Source organism: Heterodontus francisci, chromosome 4 (genome assembly GCF_036365525.1).
Source record: "Heterodontus francisci isolate sHetFra1 chromosome 4, sHetFra1.hap1, whole genome shotgun sequence".
NCBI classification, from domain to species: domain Eukaryota; kingdom Metazoa; phylum Chordata; class Chondrichthyes; order Heterodontiformes; family Heterodontidae; genus Heterodontus; species Heterodontus francisci.
The window spans coordinates 202,723,563-202,742,298 of NC_090374.1; the positions used below are offsets into that span (position 1 = coordinate 202,723,563).

Here is an 18,736-nt window from a genome sequence, read left to right on the forward strand (position 1 = left end):
ATGGAGAAATGTAGCCAGCAAGTGTAAACTCAAGGACATGGATGGGGTTGAGCAGTTACAAAGAGTTGCAGCTGATCTCGGTAAACCCTAAGATGAAGGAGGCATCAACGAAGGTTGAGGTAGCACACCCATTGAAAAGCACCCTCCAATCAGAAGCAAGGAAGATCTGGTCCAAACGTATCCAGAGTGTTTTGATGAGATGGTTGGATGCTTTGAAGATTTTGAGTATCACATCACCATTGACCCAGAGAAGAAACCAATGATTCACCACCCACCACCACCCCCACCCCCCCACCCCCAACGTAAAGTACAGACAGAACTAAAAGGAAAGCTTGAAAGAGATCTCAAAAGAGATGGAAGAAAATAAAGTGATTGCCCCAGAGTCACAGAGCCTATAGCTTGAGTAAATTTCATTGTGGTGAGAGAGAGGCCAACTGGACAGTTATGAATTTGCCTGGATTCCAGAGATCTTAATCAAGCAATAAAGATAAATCACTACCCTATTCCAACACTGGAAGAGATCACACCAGCACTGACAGGGCAAACGTTTTCAGCAAGTTTGATGCCAGAAAAAGCCACTGGAATGTGAAGCTTGATGAGGAATCTTCACTCTTGACAACATTCAACCCTTTGGATGGTACACATTTCTGCATCTACCTTTCAGCCTTAAAGTGAGTCAGGATGTGTTCAGCAGAAAGCAGATGAGATGTACCAAGGATGTAAAGGAGCAATTGGCATAGCAGATGACAGCCAGATCTATGGTGTAGATGAGAATGACCATGACTACCACCTACATGAAGCCCTGGAGAGAACAAGGAAAGCTAGGATCAAGCTAATCACAGACAAATGCATTGTAAAGGTGACAGAATGCCAGTTCATCGGAATCATGTACACATCTAATGGGAGTCAAGCGGAGTCCTCAAAAAGTCACAGCTATCTCTGAGATGGAAGGTCTGAGAGACAAGAGCAAGCTAAGAAGTTTTCTTGGGTTGATCCAGTACATGAGCTCCTTCATACCTCACATGTCAGAGCACACAGCAAACCTATCAGAGCTGATGAGAGAAGATGTTGAGTACCAGTGGTCAGATTCACACGAGAGGAGTTTTAGTAAACTCAAGAAAATAATATGCAAGGAGACAAGACTGTCATATTACAATAGAGCGAAACTCGTCACTCTGCAAGTAGATGCTTTTATGAAAGGACTGGGAGTGGCCATGGTACAAGAAAGAAAGCCGATAGCATTCGCATCCAAAGCTCTAACATCAACTGAGACCAGATATAACAACAGAGAAAAAGAGCTTTTGGCAGTGGTGTATGGATGTGAGAAATTCCACACATATCTCTATGGGAGAAAATTCATACTGGAAAGAGATCATCGTCCACTGGAGCAGATCTACAAGAAAAATCTGTGTCGAGCATTAGCAAGACTACAGAGCTTACTCGTGAGGCTTCAAAGTTACGATTTCACTCAGAAACACAAACCAGGAAGAGAAATGGTGATGGCAATTACCTTAATTTGTCTGCTGCCACATGAGAAACATGAGATAAAAGATCTAGTTATAAAGATACATCACCTTGTGAATGTGAGATCACCGAAATTGAGTCAAATCAGAGATGAGACCAGTAAAGACAAAGAGTTACAGATGCTCTCTCAGCAAGAGATTCAGGGATGGCCGGATAAGATGCAACAAATACAACCAGTAATCCTGCAGTACTGGTCAATCAGAGATGACATCTCACGAGAAGATGGTGTTCTGCTGGCCGGATCCAGGCTCATCGTACCCAAAATGATGCAGAGAGAACGCCTCCAGAAGATACATGAAGGCCAGATGGGAATGGTGAGTGTCAGCTTAAGGCAGATCAGCTGTGTACTGGATAGGCATCTACAGAGACATTGAAAAACGGTATTTACATACAGTGTGTGCCAGAAGTATCGAAATACACAGCGGAAAGAGGAGTTGACGGTTACTGAGGTACCACCCAAACCATTGCGTACTGTGGGAGCCGACTTATTCAAGCAGAACCGAGAATGGTATCTTATAGTAATAGACTATAACTCAAAGTTCCCATTCATCAGAAAAGTAAAACATTTGAGAGCTACAACAATCACCACAGCAGTAAGAGTCCTGTTTGCTGAGCAAGGGATTCCAGAAAGGGTGAGATGTGATAATGGAACCCAACTCACCTGCAGAGAGCTGAAGGAGTTTGCTGAACTGTATGGATTCAACATCACAACCTCATCATTCCATTATCCTAGGGGACACAATTTTATAGAAAGACACATCCAGATGGTCAAGAAAACCTTCATAAAATGCCGAGAGACAAAGAAAGATCCAAACCTTGTCTTATTTTCACTCTGAGCTACACTTCTCAAGGTTGACATGAAATCACCTGCAGAGCTAGTGAATGGCAGAAAATACAAGACAGCTATGCAAAGCAAGATACTTCCTCCAAATGACCATGAGGAAGTAAGACAACAAATCACTGATGCACAGGAAGAAGGGAGTCAGCACTTCAACAAACACGCCAAATTACTGCATGAGTTATTGAGAGGACAAATTGTGCATGTACAGGACCCAGTTCTGAAAAGCTGGAACTCAGCAAAGGTTGTTGGTGAAGCTGAGACTACAAGATCCTACATCATTGGGACTGAAACCGATAAGTAGACGAGAAGGAACAGAGTCCATATTTGACCTACCCCAGAATTGGTAAAGTACAAAAGGTCATCAACAATATTACCAGCAATCAGTGCAACATCAGCAACATCACCAGCAAGTGGTGCAACAGTAACAAAATCAGTAACATCATCAGCGAATTAAACATCAGCAACATCACCAGCAAGCAGCGCAACATTGACAACATCAGCAACATCAAACACAACTTCTACACCACCAGGAGCAGCACATACAACACTGCCAGTACAGCATGCCAACTCATCGCAGACAGGGATGATGACAACCAAATCCACGAGATGAAGCCTCAACATCTTACCACCAGAACAATATCATGAATAACATGTTCAGAATTACAAGTTTAAGTGTTGATTGTAAATTTTCTTTAGTTTAACCAAAAGAAAATAAAAAAAATGTTTGATGTTTTATTGTTATGTTATCCAAAATTACTTAGGAACTACATTGTTCAAGCGTATGTATATAAATCTTACAATGTCTTCACTTAGTCCTGCACTATAATCTGTGTACCAAACACACATTGTATCATTCTGCCACACGTGGAGGGATTTGAAAAAATATGCAGGATGTAAGCTCCAGTAATTGTGTCTAAAGTGCGATCAGTTAAGAAGTTCTGGGAAACACCAGACATAACACTTCCCCCACAGCACCAGCTAAGCAAGGATAAGTAAGGACCTTGGTCCCAGCCCTATTTAGGTAAAACCATCATTGGAGCAAGGACCTAAAAGCAAGTGCTAAGCTTTTTATTCACACATGACAAGAGCTGAGTGCTTGCTTCAGGTGTGGGTAAAGATCACCACTTATTTGTCCTCACCTGATACGGCAGTCAGCGCACCTCTGTCTGGATATGGCACATGCTTCCTGCCTGCTATTTTGGGGCCTTAGTAGGCCATGTACCAGCTGAAAAACATATCGCCACATTTCTAGACCCCATGCCTTAATTTTTGTCAACATGTTTTTTTAGGTTAGATTAGAGATACAGCACTGAAACAGGCCCTTCGGCCCACCGAGTCTGTGCCGAACATCAGCCACCCATGTCTCCTAAACAGCACCTTATCAAACAACTTTTGAAAATCTTTCTGTTCAATATCCATGACATTTTCTTTCTCAACACTTCCTCAAAGAACTCGATGATGATAATATATCACATTCTTATTCCAAAAGAGAATTACCACCTTTCTGGGGGGGAAGTTTCAATCAATTTTGGAACAGTCAAACATCGTTGCTGCCTTGATGAGATTACAGAAAGCAATACAGTGTACATTTTCTGACTTCAATGCATTATTACATCACTGGTTATATGTAAAAGCATCAGCAATAAGTGATCAAAGGAAGTCTCTTCAACAAAATTGCAAACAATCATTTGAGATTATAGGGAGCTGAATCCATTAAAGACACGGTAGGCATCTGACAAAAGGGAAGAAATAGTGACATCAATTGGTGAAGTGCTTTTGATCTCCCTACTCTCTCCGAAATCAATGAGACATTCCAATCAGTTGGAGGGAAAACCTTCTACACCACAAGTGAAATAACATCATTGATGAACAGTTCCCACTGAAACTTGGGAAGATGATGAATGTTGACAAGAAAACCAAATGCCTCAAGGCAGTAGGAACTGGATGCCAAGGATACAACCTCCCACCTTAATTAGAAGGGCTGACAATGAGAGGAACCAAATATTGGGCAGTTGGTAGACAAAATATAAAACAAATTTATCTAATAGAAACTTGGCAAAAGAATTTAAACCGAACTGATCAGTCACGAGAATTTACAAAGGCCAAATTAGCTGGCAATAAGGGAATTGCTTTTTCTTTCATTCATTCACGAGTTGTGGGCATCACTGGCAAGGCCAGCATTTGTTGCCAATCCTTAATAGCCCTTGAGAAGGTGGTGGTGAGCTGCCTTCTTGAATCGCTGCAGTCCTTAGGGTGTAGGTACACGCACAGTGCTGTTAGGAAGGGAATTCCAGGATTTTGACCCAGCGACAGTGAAGGAACGACGATATAGTTCCAAGTCAGGATGGTGTGTGGCTTGGAGGGAAACTTGCAGATGATGGTGTTCCCATTCGTCTTCTGTCCTTGTCCTTCTAGGTGGTAGTGGTCGCATGTTTGGAAGGTACTTTCGAAGGAGGCTTGGTGAGTTGCTGCAGTGCATCTTGTAGATGGTACACACTGCTGCCACTGTACATTGGTGGTGGAGGGAGTGAATGTTTAAGTTGGTAGATGGGGTGCCAATAAATTGGGCCACTTTGTCCTGGGTGGTGTCAAGCTTCTTTAGAATCGTTGGAGCTGCACTCATCCAGGCAAGTGGGGATCACACTCCTGACTTGTGCCTTATAGATGGTGGACAGGCATCGGGGAATCAGGAGCTGAGTTACTTGTTGCAGAATTAGAATCATAGAATCATAGAAAGTTTATGGCACTGAAAGAGGCTACTTGGCCCATAGTGTCTGTGCTGGTCCAAAAAAAAAGAGCCACCCAACCTAATCCCACTTTCCAGCATTTGTTCCTTAGCCCTACAGGTTACAGCACTTCAGTCGCGCATCCAGGCATCCTTTAAATGAGATGAGGTCTTCTGTCTCTACCGCCCTTTCAGGCAGTGAGTTCCAGACCCCTACCACCCTCTGTGTGAAAGACTTTTTCCTCATCTCCCCTCTAATCCTTCTACAAATCATTTTAAATCTATGCCCCCTCATCACTGACCTCTCTGTTAAGGTAAATAGGCCCTTCCAATCTACCCAACCAGGCCCCTCCCAATTTTGTGCGTCTCAATCAAATCTTCCCTCAGCCTCCTCTATTCCAAGGGGAACCCCAGTCTATCCAATCTTTCCTCATAGCTGCAATTTTCCAGTCCTGGTAACATCCTTTTAAATCTCCTCTGTACCCTCTCTAGTACAATTTCATCCTTTCTGTAATGAGGTGACCAGAACTGCACACAGTACTCAAGTTGTGGCCTAACCAATGAGTTATACAGTTCCAGCATAACCTCCCTACTCTTATATTCTATACCTCGGCTAATAAAGGAAAGGATTCCATATGCCTTCTTAACTACCTTATCGACCTGTCCTGCTACCTTCAGGGATCTGTGGACATTCACGCCAAGGTCCTTCACGTCTTTTACACCTCTCAGTATCCTCCTGTTTGATGTGTATTCCTTTGCCTTGTTTGACTGCCTCACACTTCTCTGGGATGAATTCCATTTGATACTTTTCTGCCCACCTGACCAGTCCATTGATATCTTCCTGCCGTCTGCAGCTATCCTCCTCGCTATCAACCACACGGCGAATTTTTATTTCATCTTCAAACTTCTTGATCATTCCCCCTACATTTACATCCAAATAGTTAATATATACCTCAAAAAGCAGGGACCAAGTACTGAGCCCTGCTGAACCCTCTGGAAACAACCCTCCAGTCACAAAAACAGCCGTCAACAATTACCCTTTGTTGCCTGCCACTGAGCCAATTTTATATCTAGCTTGCTACATTTCCCTGGATCCCAAGGGCTTTTATTTTTTTAACCAGTCTGCCATGTAGGATCTTGTCAAAAGCCTTGCTAAAATCCATGTAGACCACATCAACTGCACTACGCTCATCAATCCTCCTTGTTACTTCCTGAAAAAATTCAATCAAGTTAGTCAGACACGACCTTCCCTTAACAAATCCACGCTGACTATCCTTGATTAATGCCTGCCTTTCTAAGTGACAGTTTATTCTGTCTCCCAGAATTGATTCCAATAATTTGTCCACTACGAAGGTTAGACTGAACTGGCTTGTAGTTATTCAGTCTATCCCGCGATCCCTTTTAAAACAAAGGTACAAAGTTAGCAGTCCTCCAATCCTCCGGCACAACACCTGGATCTAGTGAGGATTGGAAAACGATGGTCAGACCTTCCGTTATTTCTTCCCTGGCTCTTTTAACAGCCTGGGGTACATTTCATCCGGCCCTCGTGATTTATCCACTTTCAAGGATGCTAATCTCATTAATACTTCCTCTCTCCCTATGTTTATCACATCCAATACTTCACACTCCCCTCCTTAACTACAATATCTGCATCGTCCCCCTCTTATGTGAAGACAGATGAAAAGTATTCATTAAGAACCATACCAATATCTTCCACCCCTACACATAGGTTACCTTTTTAGTCTTTTATGGGCCCTACTCTCTCCTTAGTTATCCTCTTACTCTTGATGTATTGATAAAACATCTTTGGGTTCACCTTGATTTTGCTTGCCAAGATTCTTTCATGCCCTCTCTTTGCTTTCCTAATTTCCTTTTTGATTTCACCCCTCCACTTTCTATACTCCTCTTGGCTTTCTGTAGTGTTGAGTTCTCAGTGTCGGATGTAAGCTTTCCTTTTCTGCCTTATGTTACCCTGTAAGCTGCTTGACATCCAGGGGCTCTAGATTAGGCCCTCCCACTCTTTTTCTTTGTGGGAATATGTTTACTCTGAACGCTCTGAATCTCCCCTTTGAATGCCTCCCACTGTTCTGACACTGGTTTACCTTCAAGTAGCTGTTTCCAGTCCACTTTCGCTAAATTGTAAAATTGGCCTTTCCCCAGTTGAGAACTCTAACTCCTGTTCTACCTCTGTCCTTTTCCATAATTATGTTAAAACTGACTGAATTATGATCACTACCTTCCTTCCACCTTCCCCTCTACATTTCCTAAAACTAAGTCTAAAACTACACCCTCTCTTGTTGGACTTGCTACATACTGATCAAAAAGGTTCTCCTGAATGCACCTTAAGAATTCTGCTCTCTCAATTCCTTTCACACTAAAACTATCCCAGTTAATATTGGGATAATTAAAATCCCCTACTATTACTGCCCTATTGTTTTTGCACTTCTCAGAGATTTGCCTACATATCTGCTCTTCTATCTCCCTCTGACTGTTCGGCAGTCTATTGTACACTCCCAGCATTGTGATTGTCCCTTTTTTTCCCTAAGCTCAATCCATATGGCCTGAATTCATGATCCTTCCAACATATCATCCCTCCTCACAGCTGTAATTGCTTTTTGAACCAAAGTTGCCACCCACCACCCCCCCATCCACTCCCCTTCTTATCCCCCTCTCTATCTCATCTGAAAACCCTGTAACCAAGAATGCTGAGCTGCCATTCATTCATGAGCTCCAACCTTCTATTTCTATGCTTACTAGTGCATTAAACTGGCAGTAATCCGGAGATTACTACTTCTGAGGTCCTGCTATTTAATGTCTTAGCTCACTCCCTAAAATATGCTTTCAGGATCTCATCCCTCTTTCTACCTATGTTGTTTTTCCCAATGTGGACCACAACCTTAGCTGTTCACCCTCCCCCTTAAAATGTCCTGCATCTGCTCTGTGACTTCCTTGACCCTGGCATCAGGGAGGCAACATACCATCCTGGAGTCAGTCTACGGCTGCAGAAACGCCAGTCTATTCCCCTAACTATCGAATCCCCTATCACTATTGCTCTTCCACTCTTCTTCCTTCCCATCTGTGCAGCTGAGACATCCGTGCTGCCCCGGACTTGGCTCTTGCTACAGACCTCGGAGCAACCATTGCCCTTGCCAGCATCCAAAATGGAAAACCGGTTCATGAGCAAGATAGTCTCAGAGGACTCCTGTACTACCTGTTCTTTTATTCATTCATGAGGTGTGGGCATCACTAGTTAGGCCAGCATTTATTGCCCATTCCTAATTGCCCTTGAGAAGGTGGTGGTGAGCTGCCTTCTTGAACCGCTGCAGTCCATGTGAGGTTGGTACACCCACAGTGCTGTTAGGAAGGGAGTTCCAGGATTTTGACCCAGTGGCAGTGAAGGAATGGCGATATAGTTCCAAGTCAGGATGGTGTGTGACTTGGAGGGGAACTTGCAGGTGGTGGTGTTCCCATGCACCTGCTGCCCTTGTGCTTCTAGGTGGTAGAGGTTGCGGGTTTGGAAGGTGCTGTCGAATGAGCCTTGGTGCATTGTAGATGCTCCTTCCTGGCTGTCACCCATTCCCTCTCTGCCTGCATGCTCCTAACCTGCAGTGTGACCACCTCCCTAAACGTGCTATCCGTGTAGTCCTCTGCCTCGTGGATGCACCACAGTGATTCCAGCTGCTGCTCAAGTTTCAAAAGCCAGGGCTCAGGTTTCTGCAGCTAGTGACACTTCCTGCAGATGTGTTCGTCAAGGCCACTTGAAGTGTCCATGACTTCTCACATATGACAGGTGGCACATTCCACTCGGCCGAGCTGCCCTGCCATACCTTAACCTTATTTTTAAACTAGTTGCCAGTAGAATGTAGAATTACAGACTTTCATTCATCAATCAGCTCCTTCTCCTGTTCTCCTGTAGGTAGTTAAGGGTTATTTAAAACTTTTACATTTTTCTATTATCCAGCTATTTACACTCAGTCCGTTACAGTGGATACTCACTGACCACTCAGCTTACGAGTTAATTCTCAGTCACTGACCTGCTCTTGTAGCTACACTATTTTTCTAGCTGGTCCAGTTTAGTTTCTGGTCAATGGTAACTCCCAGGATGTTTATGGTGGGTAATTCAGTGATGGTAATGCCATTGAATGTCAGGGGGAGATGGTTATATTTTTCTCTTGTTAGAGATGGTCATTGCCTGGCACTTGTGTGGTGCAAATGTTACTTGCCACTTATCAGTCCAAGTCTGAATGTTGTCCAGACTTGCTGCATGTGGGCACAGACTACTGCATTGTCAGAGGAGTTTTGAATGGTGCTGAACATTGTGCAATCATCAGCAAACATCCCCACTTCTGACCTGATGATGGAGGGCAGGTCACTCATGATGCAGCTAAAGATGGTTGGGCCTAGGACACTACCCTGCAGAACTCCTGCAGTGATGTCCTGGGACTGAGATGATTGACCTCCAACCGCCACATCCATCTTCCTTTGCGCTAGATATGATTCCTACTGGTGGAGGGGTTTCCCCCGATTTCCATTGACTCCAGTTTTGCTAGGGCTTCTTGATGTCACACTTGGTCAAATGCTGCCTTGATGTCAAGGGTAGTCACTCTCACCTCACCTCTGGAGTTCAACATTTTTGTCCATATTTGGACTTAGGCTGTAATGAGGACTGGAGCCAAGTGTTCTTGGCAGTACATTAATTGAGAAATGATGAACAGGTTATTGCCATTTAAGTGCTGCTTGATAGCACTATCAAAGACACCTTCCATCATTTTGCTGATGATTGAGAGTAGGTTGATGGGGCTGTAATAGGCCAGATTGGACGTGTCCTGGTTTTTGTGCACAGATCACACTTGGGCAATTTTCCACATTGTTGAGTAGATGCTAGTGTTGTAGCTGTACTGGAACAGCTTGGCTAGGGACGCGGCAAGTTCTGAAGCAGAAGTCGACAGAGCACTACAGTCGGATGTTGTCAGGGTCCAGAGCCTTTGCTGTATCCAGTGAACTCAGCTGTTTCTTGATATTACGTGGAGCTGAAGACTGGCATGTATTAGATTAGATTAGATTAGAGATACAGCACTGAAACAGGCCCTTCGGCCCTCCGAGTCTGTGCCGAACATCAACCACCCATTTATACTAATCCTACACTAATCCCATATTCCTACCAAACATCCCCACCTGTTCCTATATTTCCCTACCACCTACCTATACTAGTGACAATTTATAATGGCCAATTTACCTATCAACCTGCAAGTCTTTTGGCTTGTGGGAGGAAACCGAAGTACCCGGAGAAAACCCACGCAGACACAGGGAGAACTTGCAAACTCCACACAGGCAGTACCCGGAATCGAACCCGGGTCCCTGGAGCTGTGAGGCTGCGGTGCTAACCACTGCGCCACTGTGCCGCTCCAGTATGATGCTGGAGACCTTAGAAGGAGGCTGAGGTGGATCATCCATGTAGCACTTCTGGGTGAAGATGGTGGCAAATGCTGCAGCCTTGTCTTTTGCACTGATGTGCTGGGCTCTGCTATCATTGGTGTTCATGGACCCTCCTCTAATGAGCAGTTTAATTGCCCACCACCATTCACAACTGCATGTGGCAGGACTGCAGAGCTTTTATCTGACCCGTTGGTTGCGGTATCATTTGGCTCTGCTTGTCACATGCTGCTTCTGCTGTTCAGAATGCATGTAGTCCGACGTTGTAGCTTCACTCGGTTGGTACCTCCATTCAGTTAAGTCTGATGCTCCAGCTGGCATGCTCTCCTACACTCCTCATTGAACCAGGTTTGATCCCTCAGTAATGGTAGTGTGAGGGATCTGCCCGGCCATAAGGTTACAGATTGTGATTGAATACAGTTCTGCTGCTGCTGATGGCCCACACAGCCTCATGGATGCCCAGTTTTGAGTTGCTGGATCTGTTCTGAATCTATTCCATTTAGCACAGTGGTAGTGTTACACAACACGATGGAGGGTATCCTCAACATGAAGACAGGGCTGAATCTCCACAAGGACTGTGAGGTGGTCACTCCTACCAATATTGTCATGGACAGATATACCTACGACAGGAAGATTGGTAAGGACAACTTTCCCTCATGTTGGTTTTCTCACCACCTGCCACAGGCATAGTCTGGGCAGATATGTCCTTCATGAGTCAGCCAGCTCTTTCAGTCGTGGTGCTGGTGCTACTGTTACTTCTACTGTTGGTGATGTATATTGAAATCCATTGCTGAGCATAATGACATTGTAACCACATCCTTTTTCATTTAAATTTATAGTATTACTATACACTGTGGCCGGAGCAGTTTATCCCCTGTATATTCTTCATAGGAACATGCATAGATAGGAACATAGGAAATAGGAGCAGGAATAGGCCACTCAGCCGCTCAAGCCTGCTCCGCCATTCAATAAGATCATGGCTGATCTACCTCAACGCCATTTTCCCGCACGATCCCCATATCCCTTGATATCTTGAATATCTAGAAATCTATCAATCTCTGTCTTGAACATACTCAATAACTGAGCCTCCACGCTCTCTGGCGTAGAGAATGCCAAAGATTCACCACTCTCTGAGTGACGAAATTTCTCCTCATCTCAGTCCTAAATGGCTTACCTTTTATTCTGAGACTGTGTCCCCTGGTTTTAGACACCCCCCCTCTCCAACTCGGGGAAACATAAAGCAAATCAAAAAGAACCACAAAAATACTTTGTGCATTCTTCAGAATTAAAGGGTCACTGACCTGAAACGTTAACTCTGCTTCTCTCTCCACAGATGCTGCCAGACCTGCTGAGTATTTCCAGCATTTCTTGTTTTTATCACAAAAATACTTTGCTGGGTATGATGACATCAACATTTATCATAGTTTAGTACATTTCTAATGTGTAATGGAGTCTGCTCAGCATACACCTACCCAGATATAGAAGTAAAGAATGGTGGGGTTGTTATTGTATATATGATCTCCCTGTCAGGTGACTCTGTGTCTGTGAAGTGCAGCTGGTTCTTTGTCAGATACGCTATCTCTGTCTCCTTGACAACAAGATAGCGCACAACCCCTGGTGCCTCTTTGGGAAGCTGATCATCGACTGGTGTTATGTGAACAATTATAGTCTGCAATGAAATTAATTTTGTGAGAGATGATTGGCAGAGTTTTACAGCATTAAAGAATAAAATGACACATAACATGTAAATTAAATATCACTGCACACAATAAACTTAGATGTTCAACACAAAGCTACTTAAACATTGCCAATGCTTACAGGGCTGATATTGTCGCGGCTCTGGGGGGCCAGTTTTCTAAATATGCACAAGTATTGGGGAACCTCCTCCTCTGACAGCACTATCGGAAATCACTGGCATTGTGCCCACAATTTCTCAATACATTTGACCAGCAGGTGAGACTCACCACCAGTACAACAACACGTTTATATTTATATGGTGCCTTCAATGTAATAAAACATCCCAAGATGCTACACAGAACCGTTATAAAGCAAAATTACACACCGTGCCTCAGAAGGCAATATTGGGGCAGATGGCCACGAACTCGGTCAAACAGGTAGATCTTAAGGAGCATCTTAAAGGAGGAAAAAGAGATAGAGACTTGGAAGGATTTTGGGAAGGTATTTCAGAGCTTAGAGCTTAGGCAGCTGAAAGCACGGGTCAAATTGGGTATGCTCAGGAGGCTGGAATGAGAGGAGCGCAGAGTTCTTGGAGGGTTGTGGGACTGAAGGAGATTACAGAGATAGGGAAGGGAGAGGCCATGGAGGGATTTGAAAACAATGATGAGGATTTTAAGATCAAGGCATAGCTTGACCAGTCAGCAAGCACAGGGGTGATAGGGTATCGGGACTTGGTGTGAGTTAAGACACAGGCAGTTTTGGATGACCTTAGGTTTATGGAGAGTAGAATGTGGGAGATCAGTCAGGAGTGCATTTGAATAGTCAAGCCTAGAGGAAACAAAAACATGAATGAGGGTTTCAGCAACAGATGAGCTGAGGCAGGGGCAAAGTCGGGTGATGCTACAGAGGTGGAAATAGGCGATCTTAGTGATGGCGCAGATAAGTGGTCAGAAGCTCATGTCAGGGTCAAATATGATATCCAGTTTGCGAATGGTCTGGTTTAATCTCAGACAGTTGCCAGGAATAGGGATGGATTCAGTAGCCAGGGAACATAGCTTGGAGAGGGGACCGGCGACACCGCGTTTCAGTCTTTCCAATATTTAATCGGTGAAACTTTTCTGCTCATCCAGTACCGGATGCTGGATAAGCAGTCTGATAATTTAGCAACTATGGAGGAGTCGAGAAAGATGGTGATGAGGTAGAGCTGGGTGTTGTCAATGTACATGTGAATACTAATGCTGTGCTTTCAGATGATATCACTGAGGGGCAGCATGTAGATGAGAAATAGGAGCGGGGGCGGGGGGCGGGCAAGGATAAACCTTTGGGGACACCAGAGCTGGGAGAGAAGTCGTTGCAAGTGATTCTCTGACAATGATTAGATGGATAAGAATGGAACCAGGTGAGAGCAGTTCCACCCAGCTGGACGACAGTGGAGAGACATGGGAGAAGGATGGTGTGGTCAACTGTTTCAAAGTAGTATCTACTCAGTAAGTCAACTGCGCCGCTATTGTGGGAAATATGAGTCTAATCACATGTTCAAAAAAGGGGGGAAGGGTAAAAAGAGAAATAATTGAGGGTCTGAGCATCATTTTCCAGTCCTCACTGTATACAGGTGTGGTGCCGAAGGATTGGTGAACTGCTAACGTTGTACCTCTGTTTAAAAAGAAGCGAAGGATAGACCGAATAATTACAGACCAGTCAGTATAAACCCAGTAGTGGGCAAATTATTGGAATCTATTCTGAGCAACAGGATAAACTGTCATTTAGAAAGGCACAGGTTAATCAAGGATGGTCAGCATGGATTTGTTTAGGGAAGATCTTGTTTGACTAACTTGATCAAATTCTTTGAAGTAACAAGGAAGATAGATGAGGGTAGTGTAGTTGATGTGGTCTACATGGATTTTAGCAAGGCTTTTGACAAGGTCCCACATGGCAGGCTGGTAAAAAAAAAAAATCCCATGGAATCCAGGGAAATGCAGCAATGTGGATACAAAATTGGCTCAGTGGCAGGAAACAAAGAATAATTGTTGACAGGTGCTATAGCGACTGGAGGGCTGTTTCCAGTGGCCTTCCGCAGGGCTCAGTACTGGGTCCCCTGCTTTATGTGGTGTATATTAACGATCTGGACATAAATGTATGGGGCATGATCAAGAAGTTTGCGTAAGACACAAAGATTGGCTGTGTGGTAGATAGTGAGGAGGATAGCTGTAGGCAGAAGGAAGATATTGATGGTCTGGTCAGATGGGCAGAAAAGTGGCAAATGGAATTCAACTTGCAGAAGTGTGAGGTGATGCATTTGGGGAGGTCAAACAAAGCAAAGGAATACACGATTAATGGAAAATACTGAGAAGTGTAGAGGAAGTGAGGAGTCTTGGAGTCAACGTCCACAGATCCCTGAAGGTAGCAGGACAGGTCGATAAGGTGATTAAGAAGGCATATGGAATCCTTTCCTTTATTAGCTGAGGTATGGAATATAAGAGCAGGGAGGTTATGCTGGAACTGTGTAACTCATTGGTTAGGCCACAACTTGAGTACTGTGTGCAGTTCTGGTCACCTCACTACATAAAGGATGTAATTGCACTAGAGAGAGTACAGAGGAGATTTACGAGAATGTTGCCAGGACTGGAAAAATGCAGCTATGAGGAAAGATTGGATAGGCTGGGGTTGTTCTCCTTGGAACAGAGAAGGCTGAGGTCAAATCTGATTGAAATGTACAAAATTGTGAGGGGCCTGGATAGAGTGGAGGTGAAGGGTCTATTCACCTCAGCAGAGAGGTCAGTGATGAGGGGGCATAGATTTAAAGTGATTGGTAGAAAAATTAGAGGGGAGGTGAGGAAAAGCTGTTTCACCCAGAGGGTGGTGGAGGTCTGGAACTCACTGCCTGAAAAGGTAGTTGAGGCAGAAATCCTCAACTCATTCAAACGGAGTCTGGATATGCACCTCAAGTGCTGTAATCTGCAGGGCTACGGACCAAATGGTGGAAGGTGGGATTAGAATAGGTGGATCATTTCTCGGCCGGTACTTGCACGATTGGCCAAGTGGCCTCTGTCTGTGCCTTAAACTTTCTATGATTCTATGAAATCAAGTAACTGCAGGCCAGTCAGCCTTGTGTTGCTGGTGGGGAAACATTACGAGATAACAGTCTGGGACAAAATTAATTTTCACTTGAAAAAACATGCGTTAATCAATGACAAGTAGCACATATTGGTTAATGGCAAATCATGTTTGACTAATTCAATTGAGTTTTGTGAAAAGGTTGATGAGGATAGTGTCATTGATGTATATATAACCTTTCTAAAGGTATTTGATAAAGTACCACATTATAGTTGAGTATATCGTCTTTCAGATGGAGTTTGATAACATACGATATAATGGACTTGTTAGAAAAATTGAAGCCCATTAGATTACAAGGACAGTAGCAGCATTGATCTGAGATTAGCTCTAGACAGAAATCAGACAGTCATAGTAAATGGTTGTTTTGAAACTGGAGGGAAGTGTACAGTGGTGTCCCCAGGGTTTGGTACTAGGACCACTGCTCTAGTTGATAGTAACATCCTGGACTTGGGTATACAGGGCATAATTTCAAAATTTTCAGATAGCACAAAACTCAGAAATGTAGTAAACAGTGGGTAGGGGTGGTAGCAGATGTCTAGGGGACATAGCCAGAAGAAATTTAATGTCGAGAAGTATGACGTCATCCATTTTGGAAGGAAGAATGAGGAGTGGCAATATAAACTAAATAGTACAATTTTAAAGGGGACACAGGAACCAAGAGACCTGGGTGCATACCTACAGAAATACTTGAAGGTGGCAGGACAAGTTGATCAGGCTGTTAACAAGGCATTCAGGATCCTTGGCTTTGTTAATACAAGCACAGAGTACAAACATTGGTAAGTATTGATATACCTTTATAAATCACTGGTTAGGCCTCAGCTGCAGTATGCAGGATTGTGCCCTATTCTGAGCACCACACTTTAGGAAGGATAGCACAGGAGTGAAGAGGGTGCAGAGGAGATTTACTAGAATGGAACTAAAGATGAGGGACTTCCTGAGAGTAGAGAAGGTGATGGGAAGATTTAATACGGGAATTCAAAATCATTCAGGGATTTGATAGAATAAATAAGGGAAAGTCATTTCCATTGGCAGAAGGGTAGCAGTAACCAGACAACAATTGGCAAGAGGATTCAGAGTTGAGATGAGAACTTATTTTATGCAGTGAGTTATCATCTGGTATTCAGTCCTTGATAGAGAAGTAAAATCAGGTTCAATTATACCTTTCAAAAGGTATATTATATTCAATTATACCTTTCATAAACACTTGAAGGAGAGAACATTACAGAACTACGGGGAAAGAGCAGGGGAGTTGGATTAATTCAATAGCTCTTTCAAAGGGGCGGCACTCACATGATGGGCCAATTCTATGATTCATGATTCCTCCTGTATCTGAATATTTCATCACTTTGAAAACCTCTATTTGATCTAGTGAAACAATTCCAAATTTTTCCGTTTTTTTTTTCATTACAGCACCATAATATGACTGGCCTGAAAAATTCATGTCGTTTGACACAGACAAGTACCTGAGGCTCTGAGAGGTTTGGTGGGTCATGGCTATCGGACAGAATAAACTCAAAGGAATCTTCAAACACTTCACCTCCAAAGTGACGGTAATAGATCATAGCATTGAAGAGATCTCTCTGTAGAAACCTAGTGATCGGATAACCTGTCAACAGCAGACATATAAAGCATGTTAATAAACAGTGTCTGAAATACCATCAATTAAGGATGGCTCCTTAGTGGCCTAGATGATAAATATATCACCCAGTATTAGTAATTTACACAGATCACAGAAGTCCCAATCCAGATTCAATTCATGACCTGTGCTGAACTAGCTGATTTCAGCCAGGACAGCAGTTTGGGAACTGCATTTGGCCTCAGGGAGGATTCCTGCTCATGAATATTATCTGTGTGTTTCCCTTTGGAAAGTATGCATGCATCAATGCCAATTGAGGCTTGGGTTGATCGCCTCACAACCAAAGAGCTTGCAATTATCATCTAGGATCATAATGGAAGAAAAACCACTTGGAAAAGTCTCCCCCTCCAAAAAGGGCATCAGTGAGCCTTCTACTGCCAATGCCCCTGGGTAGACTGCCTCTCTAATCCTGCTGGGTCTTATGGTTTGTGGTGCTCACAGCAAAGGGCTGTTGCTGCACACTACCTCCATTTCATTTACGTCCTGTGATATGGTGCAGAGGCAGCCAGTGGCCATAATTGTTGGACAAGGAGAGGAAAGTCCAGGACAGGAATGCAACTTACGGCAATCTCCTGAATACAGGAACATAAGAAACAGAAGCAGGAGTAGACCATTTGACACTTCCAACCTGCTCCACAATTCAATAAGATCATGGCTGATCCTCTACCTCAACTCTACTTTCCCGCATCCCCAGGTCCTTTAATTCCCTCAGTACCCAAAAATCTATCAACCTCTGTCTTGTATATGTTCAATGACTGAGCATCCACAGCTTTCTGGGATAGAGAATTCCAGAGATTCACAACCTTTTGAGTGAAGAAATTTCTCCTCATCTCAGTCCTGAATGGCCAACACCTTATTCTAAGACTGTGACCCCTTGTTCTAGATTCCCCAGCCAGGGAAAACATTTTGTCAGCATCAACCCTGTCAAACCCCTTAGAATGTTATGTTTCAATTAGATTCTTCCAAACCCCAGTCAATACAGGCCTGGACTACACAATTTCTCCTCATAGGACAATCCTCTCACCCCAGGAACCAGTCTAGTGAAACTTCATTGCACTCCTTCTAAGCAGAGTAGGGTCCTTTCTTCAGTAAGACGACCAAAACTGCAAACACTATTCCAGCTGTAGCCTCCAGTGCCCTGTATAATTGTAATAGGACTTCTTTACTCTTACACTCCTATCCCTTTGTAACAAAAGCCAAAATACCATTTGCTTTCCTAATTGATGCTGAACCTGCAGCTAAACTTTCTGTGATTCATGTACAAGGACACCCAGGTCCCTTTGAATGCAAACATTTCCAAGTCTCTCACCATTCAAAAAACATTCTGCTTTTTTTATTTTTCCTGCCGAAGTGGCTAACTTGACACTTTACAACATTGTATTCCATCTGCCATGTCCTTGCCCACTCACTCAACCTGTCTATATCTCTCTGCAGATTTTTTGCATCCTTCTGACTTTCCAACCTAACTTTGTATCATCGGCAACTTAGATACATTACACTCAGTTCCTTCATGTAAGTTATTAATATAAATTGTCAATAGCTAAGGCCCAAGATATTTGTGGTACACTGCTAGTTACAGCCTGCCAATCAAAAAATTTGTTCCTACTGTTTTCTGCTTTCTGTCCATTAACCAATTCTCAATCCATGCTAATACATTATTCCTAGTCCCATGAGTCCTAATTTTGTGTAATAGCTTCCTGTGAATGCTTTGTGAAAATTCAAATACATTACATCCACTGGTTCCCCTGATCCATCCTGCTACTTACAACCCCAAAAAACTCTAGAC

At 43.5% G+C, this 18,736-nt stretch overlaps 1 protein-coding gene across 1 annotated transcript in view; it reads right to left on the bottom strand.

The window, feature by feature from the left end:
* Positions 1-18,736, bottom strand: part of frem1a (Fras1 related extracellular matrix 1a) — a 356,873-nt gene that overhangs the window by 226,324 nt on the left and 111,813 nt on the right. The window contains exons 10-11 of the mRNA XM_068030756.1: positions 16,778-16,920; positions 11,996-12,192 (exon numbers count right to left, since the gene is read on the bottom strand). Of these exons, the coding sequence (XP_067886857.1) occupies positions 11,996-12,192; positions 16,778-16,920 (340 nt within the window). The remainder of the gene's footprint in view (positions 1-11,995; positions 12,193-16,777; positions 16,921-18,736) is intronic.